Here is a 21,556-nt window from a genome sequence, read left to right on the forward strand (position 1 = left end):
GATTTATTTTAAAATGTAAATCCTGCAGTCTGGACTAAAGCAGAGAATGTTTGTATCTCACATCATTGCAAAGGAAACCCATAAGCACAGATTCATTGTAACCTTTTAGTCATACAGTAATAAAAATAATAATAAAATAAACAATAATAAAATAAAATACTATTAGACTAGTAATAAAACCTCAAGCCTATCTTCAATCAATCAATCAGACTAAAGCTGGAAGGGGCCTTGAAGATCCTCTAGTCCAACCCCCTGCTCAAGCAGTAGATCTGTCTATACCATTTTAGATAAGTGATTGTCCAGTCTCTTCTTAAAAAATCCAACAACTTTTGACTAAATTATTTCACTGTTAATTGTCTTTTCTATTAGGAAATTTTCCTTAATTGCTTCTCTCTTTGATTAGTTTCCAACCGTTGTTTCTTGTCTTGCCTTCTGATGCTTTCAAAAATAAGTTGACCCTCTCCTCTTTGTGGCAACCTCTCCAAATACTGTTATCATGTCCCTCCTAGTCCTTCTTTTCTCTACATTAGCCAAACCCAAATCCTGTAATTGTTCTCAGTCTCCAGATCTTTAATCATCTTAGCTGTTCTTCTTTGTACTTTGCACAGTCTCAAGATATTTTTTGCAATGTGGTGACCAATACTGGATGCAGTATTCAAGATGTGGCTTTATTAAAGATTTAAAAGCAGTACTAATATTTCACCTGATTTTGATTCTATGCCTCCGTTTATACAATCAATTATTATTTTAGCTTTTTTGGCTGCAGCAGCATACTGCTGGCTCCTGATTAAGTGATCATCCACTAAAACTCTAAGGTCCCACTCACAGATATAGGTGAAACTTGAAAAATTAGAATATCATGCAAAAGTTCATTTATTTCAATAATGCAACTTAAAAGGTGAAACTTAATATATGAGAGAGAGAGAGACTCATTACATGCAAGGCAAGATAATTCAAGCCACGATTTGTCATAATTGTGATGGTTATGGGGTTCATCTCATGAATAGCCCAAATCCACAATCTTAGAAAATTAGAATATTACATGCATTCAATTAAAAAAGATTGTACATAGAACAATATCAGACTTCTGAAAAGCATAAACATGCACATGTACTCCATACTTCATTTGGGTACCTTTTGCAGCAATTACTGTCTCAATGCAGTGTGGCATGGAAGCTATCAGCCTGTGGCACCGCTGAAGTGTTATGGAAGATAATGGCCTTCAGCTCATCTGCATTGTTGGCCTCATGTCTCTCATCTTTCTCTTGACAATGTCCCATAAATTCTCTATGGGTTCAAATCAGGGGAGTTTGCTGGACAATCAGGCATATTAATCCCATGGTCATTGAACCAGATTTTAGTGCTTTGGCAGGGTAGGCAAGTGCCAAGTCCTACTGGTCAGCATCCCCATAAAGCTCGTCTGCGGAAGGAAGCATGAAGTGCTCCAAAATCTCCTAGCAGACTGCTGCATTGACCCTGGACTTAATGAAGCACAGTGGACCAACATTAGCAGATGACGTGGTTCCCCAAATCATCACAGACTGTAGAAACTTCACACAGGACTTCAAACATCTTGCTGTGTGCCTCTCCATTCTTCCTCCATTCTCTGGATCCTTGGTTTCCAAATGAGATGCAAAAGTTTCCACAGTTTGTGTTGATTTGGGGACATGAGACTGAACAATACAGAGTTGAAGCCATTATTGAAGCATCCTGGTTTTCCATTAACACCTTGGCAGTGCCACAGGCCGATAGCTTCCATGCCACATTGAGGCAATAATTGCTGCAAAAGGGGCTCAAACCAAGTACTGAGTACATATGCATACTGATACTTTTCAGAGGTCCGATATTGTTCTATGTACAATACTTGTTTTATTGATTGCATGTAATATTTTAATTTTTTGAGATGTTGGATTTGGAGTTTTCATGAGCTGTACCCCATAATTATGACAAATCATGGTTTGAACTATATTGCCTTGCATGTAATGAGTCTCTCTCATATATTAAGTTTCACCTTTTAAGTTGCATTACTAAAAAATAAACTTTTGCACAATATTCTAATTTTTTGAGTTTCACCTGTACTTTTTTTAAAAAGCCAGTTTTCACCTAATCTGTATTTGTATCTTTTTTGTACCTTAGTACAAAATTTTGCTTTTCTCTATATTAAAATTCATTGGGGGGGTAGGGTCCATTTTTCAAGTCTTTCAGGATCTTTTTGGATCTTGACTTTGTTTTCTGGGTTGTTAGCTATTCCTCCCAGCTTAGTTTCCTCTGAAAATTTGATGAGTTCCCATTCTAGTCCCTCATTTAAGTCATTCATGAAGATATTGAAGAGTACTCTGCCTAGGGTAGAACCTTACTTCCCTTCATGTAGATGTAGTCTTAATTAATCTTGATTAATGATTAATAGTGGTGACATGGACATATCTATTTACTTCCTTGGTAAAAACAACAACAACAACAACAACGAAGTGATTTCCTATTTGCTTTTTTCAGAGTTTTTTTTTAATTCCTTAATTTAAAATGTAAGTCTTTCCCACATTTTTCAGGACCAGTCAGTGTTAGCTAAATGCGGCCATCTATTGATAATGTAGTTACTTAATAAAACCATAAGCATTAAAAGTTAGCAGATAATGATGTCGAGCCTTTAAGCTGACAAATGTGATGATGTTGGAACAATTTATTTTTTTTCTGTGGAATACAGAGAATTTATAGGTGTTTTTTTTTCATAGTAAATCTACTGAGGTGTTGAAAGAATATAACTATATAGTAAAGGCAGGTAAAGAACAGGATTGTACTAATGCTGATTAGCATATAAAATAGTGTTAGAAAATTCAGAAACCATGTGCAAGCTGCACAATTCTGAGGATCGTGAACTCTCAGCAAAGAAATATTCAGTATTACTTTTATTTAATGATAAGACTGGATCCAATTAAGTTTAGTTATATACGTTTTGTGCACATGAAGTTTTCCAAAACCTTCTGAGTGAGAGGAGAAAGCTTTAGAATAGAATAGAATAGAATAGATTAGAATAGAATAGAAAAGTTAAGTCCCTCTATTGAAGAGGCAGAAGATGGTTAGGTAACTTCAGCTCTTTATTGGTCATAGTGAGCAAACACCAGCAAGGTCCTGCTATAGGCAGGGGCTTAATAAAAGGGAGCCTTTTAACTCAGGAGTCAGTCAGAATTTACCTGGACTGGAGTGAAAACTGCCCCGCTTCTCATAACAAGAATAGAATATAATTTTATTGGCCAAGTTAGTGCCTGTGCTCTCAAATGTTCATAAAACAAGAGAAATTCGTCTAGAATCCTAAGGTACTAAACACGTGCCACTGAAAATGAATGGATCGTTTGGGCTTTATCACGAGTCAGACATGCATTTGCCACTTAGGCAACAACCCTTAAGATCTCCGTTCTGGTTGCACACTCAAAGGATAACTACGGTATTACCGTAAGAGAAAGGAGGCAAGGACTTCAGGAAACGAAGCCCTATCGCGCAGGCGTAATGAAGAAGAACGGACGTCACGCGTTTCGTCGGCGGAGGACGGCTAATTCGAATGTTGGCGAGTTCAGCGTTTAAGGCAATGGCGGGGCTGCCTTTCGGGCGTTAAGGCTCCCACTACGTTTACTTTTCCCCGATAGTAGCTTTGGAACTTTTATTCTACGATGGTAAAGAAGGACCGGCGTAACTCGAGGTGGTGGTGGGAGGAATTAAATATAGAGAATGACTGAGCTAGACGCTGCCGTTGGTTTCCGTGCAAAGAAAACTGAGGAAAAAATCCCCCAGGTGGTTTTCTGTTCTAAGGTCAAAGGGTACAAAACCCAACGGTAAACGTAAAAAAACAATCGTTTGAATTTAAATTGTTAATTTGCGTCCCTAAAGAATGTGCGAGTGCGTGTTAAGTGGACATATAGGGCAGTATGGAAAGGAGGTTTTGGTGTGTACGAAAATCTGCTTGCTATTTATTGGTTTAGAATTGGGCAAGTGCAGCTGCAAAATCTTTTCTCTCAGTCATGCGGGTTGATACTGTTTGAAACAAAATGATTTTGAATACTTAATATTGAACTTTGGGCACAAAGACAGTTATTCTCAAAATAGTAGCTACATAAAACTAGGAATATTTTGAAAATTGCCATTGCCTTTGGTTTCTTTTTGGACGGAAGTAAACCATTAAAGTGTTTTGAGTAGATGGGCAAAGATGAGCAATAAAGTGAAGGCTATGCCCATAATATATGACGGTCTTATAAAATTTAAATTAATTCTATCCTTTTTATTTTTCATTGAGACTGTGGTTTGCTTTCTCAGAAGGAATACGATGACTGCTGTTTCATGACATACCATCTTTTGATCAGTTGTGTTTAGGTTACTGTTTCCACTTTTACAGTTCTGTGAAAATCTATTCTCTTAAATCAGGGGTAGGCAAAGTTGGCTGTTCTATGACTTGTGTACTTCAACTCCCAGAATTCCTGAACTAATAATGCTAGCTCAGGAATTCTGGGAGTTGAAGTCCACATGTCATAGAAAAGCCAACTTTGCCTTTCTTCAGCTCTAACTGGATGGTGGGGAATGGAAGGATTGTTGAAGACCCAAAAGTGAATGGACCCAGGGCAGAAAACATCCTGAAGCCAAGAAGGCCCCACATCTGTTTGCATTATTCAGATGACTCTGAGGACACAGATAAACTCCAAGTGGAACAAAGATTCTCTAAAAGAATGCAAATGACCAACTGTCTGCAAGGAATATAAATCCTTCTATTCCCCATCATCCAGTCAGAGCGGAAGAAGTTTCTTAGCTGAGAAGCGAAATGTCCTCGAAGAAAAAACAAGAAAGGTTAGTTGCTTCCAGAAGAAGCACTTTTGAGACAACCATGACCTGGATGACTGAGAATCCCTGTAGACTTTTAAAATAAAGAGGAATTCCTGCATTTAAAATTAGAATTCTGTACAATTAGAATTCATTTTAAGAATTCAAAAATTATCATTTTTGAATTTATAAGAGCCCCCTGTGCGAAGCCCCTTTGAATTCAACCAGGGCCTTCACCTTGTGATGTTAACGGTGGGCTTGAAATATAGACTGCATCTCCTTAAGACTGCTACCATACCGACCTCTTCCTCTGTAAGTTGTACCACCGGACCTTTTGACCTGAACTCTATTATAAGTCATAGAGACATCCTTTATACCTTCTTTAGGACACGGACCTCTGTTTGGGGACTGACATTCGGAAATAGACTCCTCCAAGTCGTATTATATTGAGGAACAACACTGCCCAAATTATTACGCCATCAGCTACTCATACCCAGTGTTTTTACCACCTTGCAATACTATCTTATAAATTGTATTGCTTTCTGTGCAGAGGTTTGTTGGGGTGGGAACTGTGTGATAGAGGAGGGAGCAGGTACGGTGGGAACCGAGGGGTAGACCACACTCCGGGAATGAGGACTTGCTGCTTGAAAGCGATTTCTTTTTCTGGCCCCTCGTACTCATTCCGTGTAGCTAGTGTCAGATGCAATCAGGGCCCTGGTCTCAGATTGCTGCTCCTCAATGCCAGGTCGGTCATCATCAAGGCCTCCTTAGTCTGAGATTTATTCTTGGAAGAGGAGGCCGATCTGGCTTGTGGGACCAAAACCTGGCTGGGAACAGAGGGAAGAGTACCTCTCTTGGAAATGTGCCCAGACGGGTTTCTGGTCTTGTATCAGACGCCAGGGACACCAGAGTCCTCGGAGAGGGAAGGCTTACAAATCTAATATATTATTATTATTATTATTATTATTATTATTATTATTATTATTATTATTATTATGTCAATACAACTCAGCAAACGAGATCGCTATGAATTTCATATTTCATCACCAGTCGGGCGCTTCCCAAGCACCTAGGACTGCATGATGTAGCGGCGAATTATGTTTGCCGATCCCAGTAAACCGGCCTTTTGCAATGGACAGATGGAGATTTTGTCAATTCCGATAGTTTTCAAATGAAAAAAATCTAATTTTTTAAATAATAATAATATTTTTATTTTTTTCATTATTATTATTATTATTATTATTATTATTATTATTATTATTGATGGGGGAGTGGCAGTCATTGTCTGGGAGACCTTAAGCCATTGCAGGGTTCCTAGCCCCAAGATTGCCGGGTGTTAGTCTCTCCTCTGAAATTGAACAGGTTCAGGTGGGCTTGCTATTAACATACCTGCCTCCCAGCTATGTTGCAACAGCCCTGCCTGTGCTACTTGAGGCGGTAGCCAAGCTGGCAGTGGAGTTCCCCAGGCTCATGGTCCTGAGGGACATCAACCTGCCTCCGCTCGGCAAAACCTCAGATGCAGCACAGGAGTTCATGGCTTCCATGGCAGCTATGAACCTGACCCAAGTAATTCCAGGTCCGACTCATGGAGAGGGGGACATACACTCGACTTGGTGTTTTTTCAGGACGAAGGAAAAATGATCTGGTTTTAAGGGGTATAGACATCACACCCTTGTCATGGTCAGATCATTCTCTGCTGTGGCTGGACTTTGACCAAGTCTCACCATCTGGGTCCATTAGCCTAATGGACCTGGACATGTTTCAGATGGAGCTTGGGGTAATTCCCGACTCATAGTCCAGCTGAGTCTCTCGTGATGGCATGGAATAAGGCCGCATTGGGGGCTCTAGACTGGGTTGTGCGTTTGCAGTCTCTCCAAGGTAGTAGACTCCAGAGATCGCCTTGCTTCACTGAGGAACTCCGGGGGTTAAAGCACCAAAAGAGACGCCTAGAGCAAGCATGGAGGGCCAGTAACTCTGAGTCAGACCAAACACAGGTATGAGCCTACATTAGAACTTAGCTTGTGGCGATAGAGGCGGCAAAGTCTGCCTACATTACTGCCCTTATTGCATCTGCAGATTCTTACCCAGCCGCCCTATTTAGGGTGACCCGTTCCCTCCTAAATAGAGAGGGAATGGTGGAACCCTTTCAGGGTAGAGCTGAGGAATTTGCTCAGTTTCTTGCAGATAAAGTCGCTCAGATTCAGAATGGTCTGGGCTCCAATTGAGCAATTCAGAGCAAGGTGACAGAGTCAGGATTTTAGTCTGGTTATTTAGGATGAGTTTGACTTGGTAACTTCTGATGAAATGGACAAGACCATGGGAGCTGTAAGTTCCTCCATTTGTTTACTGGATCCATGCCCCTTCTGGCTGGTTTCAGCCAGCCGGGAGGTGACACGCAGCTGGTTCCAGGCCTTGTTTATCGCTTCTTTGAGTGAGGGGTCGTTTCCGCAGCTGCTGAAGGAAGCAGTCGTATGACCTCTCCTCAAGAAACTGTCCCTGGATCTATCCAAGTTGAAGAACTTTAGGCCAGTCTCCAACCTGCCTCTTGGGGGTAAGGTTGAGAAGGTGGTGACATTCCCGGTCCGGCAGTCCTTGGATTAAGCCGATTAACCCTCTTCAGTCTGATTTCCAAACCGGTCACAGCACTGAAACTGCTTTGTTCACGCTGATGGATGATCTCTGGGGGGCCGGGATAGGGGTCATTCCGTTTCATCAACTAAACAATGCAGCTTGTGGGGGGAGGTAGGGCCTTCTCTGTGGCTGCTCCAGCTCCATGGAACCAACTCTCCCCCGATGTCTCTACTGCTACCACCCTACTGGCCTTCCAAAAGGTTGCGAAAACCTGGTTTTGCAGTGGGCCTGAGGTTCATGAACATCAGTCATGGCAGAATTCTATTGAATGGTATACATGTATTGGATTGTTTGAGTTGTTGGTTTTAACTAGGATTTATCGTTTTAATTTAATTTGACTTCTTTATTATTGTACTTTGTATTTTTATATTGTTGTAAGCCACCCTGAGTCCTTAGGGATTGGGCAGTGTAGAAATCTAAAATAAACAATGAATATATACATTTAATTATGAAGCTTGGTACAGAAATCTTTCCTTGTCTTTAAAATTCTCTAAAAAGCAATGTCTTTTTTAGTTTCTTTGATTTAAGAGAGATTTAATTTTCTTTTAAGAAAAAGAGAACTGCATTGTTAGATATAGTATTTTGTTTTTAGCTATGATCATTATGTTCCCAGGAAGGCAAACAATATTTTTACCATCCCCTAATCATTTAGAATTTCATCTTTTAGTATTGATAACACCTGAAGAACAGCTTCATTGTAACTTCTGGTGAAGAATGTTTTGAAGTAAAAATAAAAATATTGCTGTGAGTTAATCTTGCTTTGGCGTTTATCTTGCAAATTATTAAATTGCTCTTACAGGCTTGCAAGCTCCAAAAGTTGTTTTCGGTGGAGGCTGAATTTGAAGATGAGGTAAGGGAACACTTCTGAATCATAATTGGAAAGTAGATGATGAAGCCAGACCATTGAAGTAGAAACAACTAGAGGTTCTATTTGACAAAGAAGGCCTATAGCCAAATCTTTTAGATTAGTCACAAAATCTCAGATGAAATCTCACTGTTTAATTATTGCTTACTTCTGAGAACTTGAAATCCTCAAGCTACACTTTCAGAATCTATATAGAAACTGAAATGCAGTGCTCCCTCGATTTTCGCGGGTTCAAACTTCGCAAAAAGTCTATGTCACGGTTTTTCAAAAATATTAATTAAAAAATACTTCACAGTTTTTTTCCCTATACCATGGTTTTTCCCGCCCGATGATGTCATATGTCATCACCAAACTTTTGTCTGCCTTTAATAATTTTTTTTTAATAAACTTTAATAAATAAACATGGTGAGTAATAATCTAAATGGTTGCTAAAAGAATGGAAAATTGCAATTTAGGGGTTTAAAGTGTTAAGGGAAGGCTTGTGATACTGTTCATAGCCAAAAATAGTGTATTTACTTCTGCATCTCTACTTCGCGGAAATTCGACTTTCGCGGGCAGTCTTGGAACGCATCCCCCGCGAAAATCGAGGGAACACTGTATCACTTTTCCTGGCACGGCTTATTTTCTTTTTTCTCCCCATAGGATTTCTTGATGGCTGTGAGTGATGTGGAGAAGCAGACTTTAGACACAACATCTGCTAATTTAAGAGGTCTGCGACCCCTTTCTGCAGGGTTAAGAGCTCCTGGCAATGCCTTCGCGCCAGTCAAAGATCCAGCCACCCGTAACTTTTCAGAGACTATGCCCCCTATTTCACAGGTACAAAACTGCTCCAGACTTCAATTTGGAGATGGTACCTGCACTACTGAGACCAAAAACAACCATATGCTTCCCCTGATAAGCAACTTCAAGGTTCAAAAGGACCCAACAGGTTTATTAGCCAAGTGTGAATCAGGTAGCACTTCAGGCAAGAGATTTAAATTTGTGAACAGGTCTCCAGCTATATTTCCCTCTGGGACTTCCCCCAGGGATGATATTGACAATGAACTTGTATTGGCTGCATGCATGGATTTAGAAGAATCTAGTATGTATCCAGAGTCTTTCGGATCTGACTGTGGTTCCCAGAAGCAGATGAGAGACAATGACTTAGAAGCAGTCAAGATACGACAAGCCACAAACACAATGACACCAATGAATCCTGTTGGATTGGATACTTCACAAATGACAAAAACTCGAAAAGAATTTGTTGATGAGGTCGTCAGCCATCTACAGCCAATAGGAGTTTCTTCAGAGCCAAATCTGAGGCCTACCTCCATGGATTCTGGTTTTAGCCAGGCTAATTTAGGGAAAAGCAACAGTATTGTCTCCCTTTCAAATTCCAGTATTCAGATGATAAAGCCTGCTCAATCATCTTTGGATAAATCTACTTCAGAGTGCATCAGTCCTTCCTTGCCACTTATTAGACCCTGTTCTCCCTTTATTTCAACAAGTACTCCTTCAAGGCTGCCCAAATCACGCATATTTAGCCCCAGGTGCTCTGACTCTAGAATGGCCAATAGTGGTGGTCAACTCCATGTCACATATGGTCCTTCAGTGGCAACTGTGGGAATCCCTCCTGTCATCCCTAAAACCCCAAATTTAGTTGCAGGTTCTGGAAAGCCTCAGACTCCTGTTCTCACCAATCATCTTGTCCGTTTGGTCACAGCAGCTAGCAAGACACCTCAGTCAATAGCTCATGTTTCTTTGCGAGCTAAAACTCGCCGCTTCCCAGGACCAGCAGGCATTCTGCCTCAACAAGTAAGAGAACACTCAGGAGACATAGTAAGTTATATGTGAAAACATTGGGAAAAACCTTTCTAAAATATTATATAAAATATTTTTTTTATTCCAGCCATACTTTGATAAAAACCCATGGAAGCTACAAACTATAAAAAGGAATAAAATCTGTTATATGTTGTCTCTACTCCAAAAAGGTTGTTGGATGAGTTGTATTCATATTATTCACATTTGGATGATTTAGTCTGTTGCTTAGCCTTAGGATGCCAGTAGTTATCTTATTGACATGTAAAGATATTGACATGTAAAGATCTGGAGACTCTGGGTTTGTATGCAAAATAAAGAAGGTTCTGTCATTAGAATTGGGGTGATCTATAGGCCTCCAGGGCAATCTGAGGAATATGACAACAAGATGGTGGATGTGCAGCTGGCTGAAGTGTAGACATCAGAGAGTTGTTGTTAATTGCGAGTATTCTGAGCAGAGACAGGTTACAAGCGGTGTGCTACAAGGGTCTGTTCTGGGTCCTATTCTTTTAAATATGTTTGTGAGTGACATAGGGGAAGGTTTGCCTATTTGCCAATGACTTTAAAGTGTGCAATAGGGTTGATATTCCTGGAGGCGTCTGTAATATGGTAAATGATTTAGCTTTACTAGATAAATGGTCAAAGCAATGGAAACTGCAGTTTAATGTTTCCAAATGTAAAATAATGCACTTGGAAAAAAGGAATTCTTAACCTGAGTATTGTATTGGCAGTTCTGTGTTAGCAAAAACTTCAGAAGAGAAGGATTTAGGGGTAGTAATTTCTGACAGTCTCAAAATGGGAGAGCAGTGTGGTCAGGTGGTAGGAAAAGCAAGTAGGATGCTTGGTTGCATAGCTAGAGGTATAACAAGCAGGAAGAGGGAGATTGTGATCCCACTATATAGAGCGCTGGTGAGACCACATTTGGAATACTGTGTTCAGTTCTGGAGACCTCACCTACAAAAAGATATTGATAAAATTGAACGGGTCCAAAGACGGGCTGCAAGAATGGTGGAAGGTCCTAAGCATAAAACGTATCAGGAAAGACTTAATGAACTCAATCTGTATAGTCTGGAGGACAGAAGGAAAAGGGGGGACATGCCTGGGATAAACAGATCCATCCTAAGATAAAATACAGGAAATAGTATAAGGGCAGATTAGATGGACCATGAGATCTTTTTCTGCCGTCAATCTTCTAAGTTTCTATGTTTCTATCTTCCTAATGTGTAAATACTCAGAATGGCACCCAAGGCTAAATTAGAATACTAATATAACTTAAAATTCTATTAGCTTCTCTGTTCCAAAACATTTTATTACTTAAAATTACTCTGAGCTGCTGCATATGCTACCCTAGTAAAGCTCAGCCTTTCCTCCAAATATTATTCTTTTGAGGAGTTTTCTATTGTATGTCTATTAGATCTAATAAGTTTAGCATTCTTTAATACCTTCAGTTTCTACAAGTAGAATGACTTGAAACACAGAATTTCTCCAGTAGCACTTTGAGTATTCTAAGAAATCTCTGCTTCTATTTAAGCAATTAAAGAATAAGAGGGCTTTTAAAAAATATCCATAGATGATGCATATTTTTTTTACTTTTTCTCTTTATTTAAAAAGCTTAATGGGAAAAATCTGGATGAGATTCTCATTGCAACTCCCCAGATGCCAACTCATGGAGCTATAGCAAAATTACGAACTGAGGTAATTTTATCTTTGAAAATGTTGTACTAGCTAGACTTAAAATGTTAAACTTATTAATAGAAAATCATGCTGCCTCTAATCTGCTTGTCTTTAAAATGAGCCAATATGGGCTAGGAGTCTGCATCTTGGAGTAAGGGGATTTTTACTGGGTATGTGAATTGGTTTAGGTGAAACAAAACTCTTTTCCCCACATCCAACTTCTAAATTAATTTAGTGTCCCATCCCTAACTATTCAAAAGTGGACACCAAATGTGTTGTTTGGTCCTGTAGATAAAGAAACTATCTTGAAAATTTGTCTTTTCAGGATAATTTGTTTCTATTGTTTATGAAGATGATAGGCTTAATATTTTTAAGGATGGTGAACTGAATAAGCTCTTCAATGTGACTGTTATAATCCTGGAAAGTCATTAACAATAGAGAACATCTATGGAAGAATATCTTTCAGTTCATGGATAATCAAATTCAACTTTACCACTTTGAGAGCTAAAAGAAATGTGATAACATTTTCAATAATTGAGCTGTAACTTTTGAATTATAACTGTACAGGTAATCCTCGACTTAAAATTCATTTAGTCACAATTTGACGTTATAGTGGGACAAAAAAGTAATTTATGACCAGTTTTCACATGACCATTGCCACTTCTCCAAGATCACATGATCAAAATTCTGGTGTTTGGCAGCTAGCATGTATTTATGACAATTGTACTGTCCAGGGGTCATGTGATCACTATTTATAACCTTCCTCAATGTTTTCCAGTAAATTAATGTGGGAAGCCAGATTCATTTAACAACTGCGGCACAAATGGGGCACAACTCAGTAACTGTCCTGCTTAGCAATGGAAATGTTGGGCTCAATTATGGTAGTAAGTTGAGGATTACCTATAAATACACTTTTGTATACATCAGTATTTTTCCCTAAATGCTATTGGGAAAGGTGAGTACATAGAAAGATGAATAAGTATTTCAGATATGCAATTTGTTACTGTATCACCAAAATAAATAATACATTTCTAAGAGAAATATGTTGTTCTGCAGAGGGTTTGAGGTAAATCTTTATCTAGAATTCTGTGCTATTCCATCAGGAAATGTCTATTTCCCAGCAAACAATAGAAGAAGAATTTGAAAGAGGCCCGTGGGTTGCAATGAAAAATGAATTGGATTTGGATGAAGGAGATCCATCCTGTTTTCTTCAGATGTACAGCATTTCTATGGTACTTCGTAAGGTAAAGACTGAAATTTGAATTAGTTTTTAGTTTGAAAATTCTATGTCAGTTGCAAGGAACAGAGATATTTTTTTAAATGGCTAATTTGTGGGATAATAAATAGTCAAGTATTAGGAGATGATGCAGTATTACCACAACCATACATTTTAAGTTCTTCCAAAATATGTTTCTTCTAATCTCTTGCAAGGAGAGGAAACCATCCCTAAAATTCTCCCTCAGAAAATTATTTAATTAATTCTAAGCTAACTATTTAAGAATAATGGGGGAAAAACATTCAAGTAATTTTCTTTAGGCCTCTATATTATGGCCTGTGTCTCTTCTGTGAAGGATAGAAAATAAGCTGCTCAAGATCATCTCAACAAATCTCCTTTGTCAACTTCTTAATGCAAAACATTTTTTTCTCATAATTGAATGCATTTCCAATTCCTGTTGGAGCTTTTCCTTCCTTGGTTTCTTCCATTCAGGCAGCTCTGAAGCAACTCCCAAAGAACAAGGTTCCAAACATGGCAGTAATGATTAAATCATTGATGAGGATTAATGTTGATGCAGGTGCTGAGTTCAAAGACCCTACTGGTAAGTGTAAAAATATTTCAATCCTACTAGGCTGGTGAGATAATGCTTTCCCTTGTAACTTAGCTGGATGCTTGATTTGTGTCATGTACAGTAACGTCTTTTCCCTGCATCATTTTGAATGCCTTAGTTTTTGTTGATACCTGAGCAAATGGGTAGCCATTAATCTTTTGATTACTTAGTTTGTCCCATAGAAAATAATGGTACATTCCTCTAGGGCAGTGATGATGAACCTTTTTTCTCTTGGATGCCAAACATGTGCGCATGCGCAAGTGCCCACACTCCATAACTCAATACCTGGGGAGGGTGAAAACAGCCTCCCCCGCCCTCCCCCCTGCAGTCCAGAAACAACCAGTTTCCCAACTTCTGGTGAACCGTTTTTCATTCTTCCCAAGCTCCAGTGGCTTCGCTGGAGCCTCGGGAGGGCAAAAATGCCCTGCTCCATTCTTCCGGAGACCCTCCAGGTGCTGAAAATGCCCTCCCAGAGCCTCCATGCAAGCTGAAAATCAGCTGGCCGACACATACATGCATGTTGGAGTTGAACTAGAGCAATGGCTCACGTACTGGCAGATTTGGCTCCATGTGCCACAGGTTCTCCATCACTGCTCTAGGGATTCATTCTAATGAAAGTTATGGGAAATTCATTATTACTGCTTTTACAAAAGAAATACAGGCAAGCTTTTCTTGCTTGCATGCATGCATGATTATTCAAGTACTGTATTACCAAGATGAATTATGTCAAAAGTAGCTGAGCTACAAAAGTTATCCCCAAGTTTCCAAAATGGATTATGTGAGTGGTTTTGGCATTTAAGTCCAATAACATAATAGTTCACCAAATTTCAGTACGTCTCTCTAGGCTATATGTTTGGGGGAATGTCTGCCTGTTGCCCACAACTTTTATCATAAAAGGAATCTAGCAGATTAAGAAGAAAGTCACCCAACTCCAAAAAGACTCTGGGTGTATAAATATATAATACTGTACAACCTTCTCTAGAAGAACTTAATACAATTATTAACCTTGTAACCATACTTATAGAACATATCCGACAATATAAACTCAAAACAATAACATTGCCAGGTGGTACGTAAATCTAAGCTAAAATGTATAGCATTAAATTTCAACTACTCATATGAGAGTACATGCTGTGTTTGAGCAAATAACAGATTACATGCTTGAATCCAGTCCCTATATTCTGTGTAAGAAAATTAGAATTACTGCTAAATAACATTTCGATAGATTCTTTTTGTTGTAGATTCTCTTTGTCTGATCTTCTCTCAAATAGGTGAAATGCAGGGCACAATACATCGTTTGTTGCTGGAAGAAAAGGAAAATGAATTTAAAACTGGTTCTGTGCTTCTACTAAAACAGGTATGGAAGCAAGAAATGCAAGGCTGTCTGACCTGGATAGTTTCCATGCCAAAAGTAATAATATGTATGTAAAATCTTTGCACATAAAATCTTTGCACTTGACTTACTTATATTTCCTTGGTATTTTGCTATCGAGCTATGATAAGTTTTGCAAAATCTGAAGCATGTTAAAATAAGATAAAGGAAAAAAACCCAATTTCCTGTCCAAGAGGCTTGTAATATATATTTTCCTGCTGTCTGTCTCTAAATTCTCTGGAACTAGAATAAAGCAGATATTTATAGTCCGGCAAAACACAAAACAGAAAACAATATGATTTCTTTTAGAGCTTTCTTCGGTAAAAATTCTAATTATCTAATATAAAAATTTGGAAATATTTCATCTGCTGGCATCAAACTTTAGCATGTCTATACAAATTAGCATGTTAATGTCACATATTATTGTGAAAAGAACCGATAACTATCTTCACAGGTGAGCGTGTTCTCTCCATCCCATCGCAATCACTATCTCAATGTCACACCCAGTAACTTAGTGAAAGTTTATTCACCTGGTTTCAGCAGTGGAAATCAGCTTCAGCCCTACCAAGAGATTTGGGAAACAAGCGAAACTATGACATCACAGGTAAGGATGAGACAACAATGACAACAACAGTAATATGTTAATTATAGAAAATTATAAATATGGCTATTGTAGGAAAGAATGTAAGAAATTTCATGTGGATAGATAGCTAAACTGGGAAAAAAGAGCGAGCTTTTAAATCCAAGTGAGCTAAATTGAGATTTGTGGTAGTGACTCATTAATGAACAGCAGAAAAATATTATGCTCCCATGAGAGCCAGTTTAGTATAATAGTGCAGTATATCCTATTTTCCCCAAAATAAGACATGCCCTGATAATAAACCCAATCGGGCTTTTGAGTGCATAGCAATAAGGCCAGGCACTTATTTCAGGGTTGAAAAAAATATATAAGACAGAGTCTTCTTTTCAGGGAAACATGGTAGTAGTCTAGGAAAAGACTGCATTCTAGTTCCCCCTCCGGCATAGATGGGTAACTTTGGGCCAGACACTCTTAGCCTAACCCACCTTAACCCTGCTATTCTGTTCAGAAAAACTTCCTAATCTTATGTTCCCGGGTCACCCTGACCCGGACCGAAAACCCTTCATTTGAAGTGCTTATATTTGGTCTTTTTGAAAGCTTTTTTCACTTGGAAACAAGTTTGAACATTTCTGCACACATTGAAATGAAAATTGAAATGAAAAAAGTAAATCTTATTGGTTTATTTTGCTGATATAATGCGTGCCCCCCCGTTTTTGTGAAATATTCTTCACTTTATGGATAGTTTTGCTAGCAAAATGCATTCTATTTTACTAAAGTTGGTATGGGATTGGTAGCTTGAACATTTCTGAACATAATGATATGAAAATTGAACTGGAAAAATTGATGCATATTGGTTTATTTTGCACATAAAAGTATGCCTCCCCCCGTGTTCAATTATTTCAAATTTCCCGTGGTGTTAGGAACTAAAGCTTCTATTCTGGTGCCTTGGAACATATTTTTACAATCTGACCAATCAAGCATTTCCAGTGGGGGTGTCCATCTGACTTTCCTGCCAATCAGCTTAAAGCTCTATTGGGAGAATTGGTGCTAGACTTACGGTTGGGGTTACCACAACATGAGGAACTGTATTAAGGGGTCATGACATTAGAAAGGTTGAGAACCATTGACTTAGAACATATCTTGCATTCACAATTGATCAACAGACATTGAAGATATATATTATGTGATACTTTAATTGAGTGTTCTTCAGATAATGGGTCTCAGATTTCAATTTTTGAGGGTAATGAACCTCAGAAGAATGGATGAATGAACTAACATAGCAGGAGCATCTCTTATTTTTCCTGCTATTACTGGATGACAGTCCTGGAAGTTGTAAACTGTTCTATTGTTACATTACTTTGCTACTGTTCTGTTTACATTTCTTTTCATTTCTGTTTTTGTTGTTGTAAGCATTAAGAGTGATATAGACAGCAATTAAATGGTGAGATAGGCAGCAATTAAATTGAATAAATAAATTGTGCAAATACTTAATTTCTTAGCTGTTGCTGAGAGGTTATATTAACATGCTGTCTTAAAATTATAGCAGGATCCTCCCATAGGTCCTGTGATTGTAATGGCCGCTATGGATAATAAGAATATGGAAGGGTGTGAGAGAAATAAGAAGATATGTCATCATGTATTAACATTAAACGAAAGTCCATTACAGGAGTCAGGAAATTGTGGAGTAGGCAAATCTGCTGAGAGAGCTGATTTGGGTAAATAGAATTTGTTTATCTTATCTGTTGCCTTTCATTAGTCTTCTTTGTGTGCTTTTATAATGGAAAATCAGGAAAGCTTTGCAGAGCCAGAAAATGTTTGCAAAATCACATATTATCAGCCCTCACATTGCATCTATTTATATAACTGCCCACCTTTAAAAATGTGATTCTGGCTTATTTAGAATGTAAAGAATGAGCAAAAAACAAATAGAGATTTCCTTTACAATGAAAAAGAAACCCATCAGAATTATTACCCTTCTCCTGATAGGAGTGTCCATCATCCTGAACCACCCATGCGGCCACGAGAGCAATTGTGGGCCTTCCTAGATTCGCCCACATCTCGTCAACACTCCGCGGCCTGCACTGGCTGCCAATTAGTTTCCGGTCACAATTCAAAGTGTTGGTAATGACCTATAAAGCCCTAGATGGCATCAGACCAGAATACCTTCAGGACCGCATTCTGCCACACGAATCCCAGCGGTCGATTAGGTCTCACAGAGTTGGCCTTCTCTGGGTCCCGTCAACTAAACAATGTCATCTGGCAAGCCCCAGGGGAAGAGCCTTCTCTGTGGCGGCCCCAGTCCTCTGGAATCAACTCCCCCCGAAGATTAGAACCACCACTACCCTCCTTGCCTTTTGTAAGTTGCTGAAAACCCACCTATGTCACCAGGCATGGGATACATGAGGTATCCCCTTGCTAATATGATTTATGTATGGTATGATTGAGTTGTATGATTATTTTAATGATATGGATTTTCAAATTTTTTTTTAGTATTGTATTTATTACATTGTTTATTATTGTTGCGAGCCGCTCCAAGTCTTCAGAGAGGCGCGGCATTCAAATCTAAATTTATTATTATTATTATTATTATTATTATTATTATTATTATTATTACCTGAGAAAGAATGAGGACCTTAATGCTTTTCTAAAGACCAGTAGAAAATGTATGTTTTGTGAGTGGAGGTAGGCACTGCCACAGAAAATGCATACAGTCAAATAACACTGATTTAGAAAGAGGGCTTGAAGCATGCCCACCCTGTTGGTACAGGTGACATGGAGAGATGTTGAGAAGGAAAAAACCACAGGGTAGCTTGCAACATCATTATATATATATATATATATATATATATATATATATATATATATATATATATATATATATATATATATATATTCTACAATTTTATACGATGATGGGGAAGTTACTATCAGCTGCATTTATTATGTTTTATGCACAGTCATGGAACTCTTATTTACTGTGTTCCATCTATTTCTGTACTGCTTTAGCTACCATATTTTTCAGAGTATAAGACGCACAGGAGTATAAGATGCACCTTAGGGTTTTTTTGGCGGGGGGGAATTCTGCCTTTTGACCAGGTATCCATCTGCCGAGTCCTTAGCCTGGTCAGCTTCAGCACATTTGTTTGCTGGTTGAGGTGGGGGTGGTTGGGTCTATGCTTCTAAAGCATAGTTGATATTTGGAGGGAGCAGCAATTAGAAAAGGAGACGTTCACTTAGCTTATGTTTGGGATGAAAAACAGTTTCAAAAGCACAGCTGATCCTCAGAGGAAGCTCCAGTGATTAAAATAGGCAAGCAGGAAAGGGGTAAGAGTAGGCAGCAGCTATTTTGGGTAGCCATTTTAAACACCGCACAACCATTTGGAGGCTGAAAATGCAACGCTTGGAGTCCAAAAATAAGCAATTATCAGTGGCAATCTCTGCAGCCAGAAGAGGATACATGGAAGCCCAAGCATAGGGGGGCAGTGAGTGGGAGGGGCTATATTCAGAGTATAAGAGGCACCCAAATTTTCAGCCTCTTTTAGAAGGGAAAAAAGGATGTCTTATACTCCAAAAAATATGGTATATATTATAAGGATCTGCTATGTTTTTCCCCCAAGAAAGAAATACAAATTCTTAGGATTTATCAGGATACTTTCAGCATCATCTAAGTATAGAATGTACTAAGCATTAAATATGAATTTGCTTGTCAGAAAGCAACTCTATGTAAGATTTTCCTCTCTCTTCCCTTCCGCCCCATCACAGAAAAAATAGACTGAAAAAAACAAAGCAGCTTTTCATTAAAATACCCTGTCCAGACCAGAATCTCTTTATATAATAATAGCAATAGCACTTAGAATTATATACCACTTTACAGTATTTTACAACACTTTTTGGGTGGTTTATAGATATCATATTTCTCCTAACAATCTGGTTACTACTATCGGAAAGAGGGAAGGCTGAATGAACTTTTAACTGATCAGGATCAATCTCCTGGCAGGGGCAAAGCTAACCTGGCAATATTGTATTCTAAGGACCTTGCCACCATGGCTGATATGATTAATGTATTATTAAAAACTTGGTCTCACTTTTCATTTTGTCTTTGTAGATGATCTGGACCAGCTTCTTGGTGAACTCCCTGATGATTTTTTCTCTAGCTTGGAAGAACAGAACACTTTATGACAGCTCAATAATACTAAAAGATCTTGCTGGGTAGGATCATGGACATATCCCTGTGTTCATGAGCCCTTTTGCACCATGAGATAGACTTACTTCAAGGGGCACTTTCTAATCACTAAAAAAATCCTCTTTATCAATCAGATGTAAGCTGTCCTTTATAGGATTAGATGTGTGTGGGAGTTGGCTGGTTTTTGGCAGAGATGCTATGTTTTTGCACACTAGTACTGAGACCCTGCACCACAACTTATTACAAACTTGTCTCTTCAGTAAATAATTTTTGCCAGGCTATTGGAATGACCTACAATGATTTTTTTAATTTAACAAGTAACTGTTACTCCATTTGATTTAAAATTGCCTTAGATATGTATTGAATATTCACTGTGATTTGTTATACACTATTTCAGGCATAACCAACTGTCTTCTAACTGGTCTTCCAAAACAATAAAAATGCTTATGTTAACTGTTATTGTCTGAAAAATACATGTGAAAAATATATCTGTTGAAGTGTTTTCTGAAGCTTAACAAAAGATTGTCTGTTCCAATATTTATTTGTTTATTTGATTGATTGATTGATTGATTGATTGATTGATTGATTTTATCCCACTTTTATTTATGGGGATGAACATATATATACTTCTAGCTTCCTCACACAAAATACCCTAAAATGGAACTAGAGCTCACAATTTCTTGGTTTCTAGATTAATGCCTTAATCACTACACCAAATTGGCTCCCTTTTATTAATTTCTTCTATTTCAGCTATTGCCTACCTAATTTTTAATAATATGAATAGAAAATGTTCAACTTATATTTGGGGTTTAGGTAGTGTCCTATCGTTTAAACTCAGGATGCAATGAAAATTGTAACATTTTTGCACATACATACCACAATTCCATTTTTAGTTACATATATTAATTGCATATTCAAAAAACAAAACAAAAACCAAGTCTTAGGTATTGTACCAGTAACCAAACTGAATAAACCCAATTCTTATTTTAGCTTTTGAAAAGTTAGGAAAAAGTAACAAAACGCAAGTTTTTTTAATTATATAGTGGCATATAGTTGAAGTCTTTTTCCATAAGACTTTGGTTATAAATATCAAGACAGAGGTCAAATTTAATGCACTCATTCAAATAAGAATCAGCTTATACAAAATATTTGCACTGCCAAATGGATTGTTAAACATTCTAGATAAATTGTACGAATATTTATCAAATTATGGAAATCTGCTTGATAGACTTTTTTAAGGATTAGTGTATCTGTCTGCCAGATGAATTATGTGCAAAATAGAGTGTGTTTGCAATGGTTCTTCAATATGCAATGTTTTGAGATGCTCCAGCAAGGATGATAATCTAGTTACTGCTCTACTACTACTACAAGGCATAGAGGTTAATAGATTTTATATTTATGAAATTATTCAATGCAGGTGCATAAAAAGTGCATTTTAAATTAGTTTCAAAATCATAATTTCTTTAAAGTCGAGGTCCACACAGACAAGTGGTATTAGACAATGTAATAGCATATTATTTTATGTATGAAAGACCCTGCAACTTCAACTTTCATGCAGATATTGCTCTTAATAAGTGAGAAAAATCTGACTCATGGAAGGCAGTTTAACTATAACTAGCCCATTTGTAGAACCTCAGTTGTATTGCTCTGTAGCTCATTCCTGAGTTGTAGAGAAACCACACCATGTTTTCTTAAGATATTATTCACAGATGTGTCCCAGGCTGAATTCTTATTATTTGACACCAGAATTGCTATTTTGAATCATGGTCTTCAAGTGCACCAAAATGAGAAAAAGATAAATTATTTAAAAGACTATATTGAAAAATAT

At 38.0% G+C, this 21,556-nt stretch overlaps 1 protein-coding gene across 7 annotated transcripts; it reads left to right on the plus strand.

The window, feature by feature from the left end:
• The first annotated feature begins 3,457 nt into the window (after positions 1-3,457).
• On the plus strand, positions 3,458-20,181 carry HROB (homologous recombination factor with OB-fold). 7 transcript variants are annotated; one of them, XM_070730182.1, is made up of 10 exons: positions 3,458-3,665; positions 8,231-8,281; positions 8,939-10,090; positions 11,705-11,788; positions 12,871-13,011; positions 13,476-13,584; positions 14,865-14,950; positions 15,420-15,569; positions 17,089-17,260; positions 19,651-20,181. In XM_070730182.1, exons 1-10 carry the CDS (start codon positions 3,663-3,665, stop codon positions 19,722-19,724), a joined length of 2,022 nt encoding a protein of 673 aa, XP_070586283.1. In that variant the 5' UTR covers positions 3,458-3,662; the 3' UTR covers positions 19,725-20,181. The 7 variants fall into 7 exon arrangements, with proteins under 7 accessions (XP_070586283.1, XP_070586281.1, XP_070586277.1 ...); XM_070730180.1 differs by having other exon boundaries at positions 3,486-3,665; positions 8,939-10,114; XM_070730176.1 differs by having other exon boundaries at positions 3,488-3,783; positions 8,939-10,114.
• The last annotated feature ends 1,375 nt before the right edge of the window (positions 20,182-21,556 follow it).

This window comes from Erythrolamprus reginae, chromosome Z, assembly GCF_031021105.1.
Source record: "Erythrolamprus reginae isolate rEryReg1 chromosome Z, rEryReg1.hap1, whole genome shotgun sequence".
Lineage (NCBI taxonomy): Eukaryota > Metazoa > Chordata > Lepidosauria > Squamata > Dipsadidae > Erythrolamprus > Erythrolamprus reginae.

Coding starts and splice junctions, on each gene's coding strand:
- HROB (XM_070730176.1), top strand. CDS start 3,721: ATGACTGAGCTAGACGCTGCCGTTGGTTTCCGTGCAAAGAAAACTGAG. Junction 3,784..8,230: donor CTGAGGAAAAAATCCCCCAG/GTGGTTTTCTGT, acceptor TTGCTCTTACAG/GCTTGCAAGCTCCAAAAGTT. Junction 17,261..19,650: donor TGCTGAGAGAGCTGATTTGG/GTAAATAGAATT, acceptor TTGTCTTTGTAG/ATGATCTGGACCAGCTTCTT.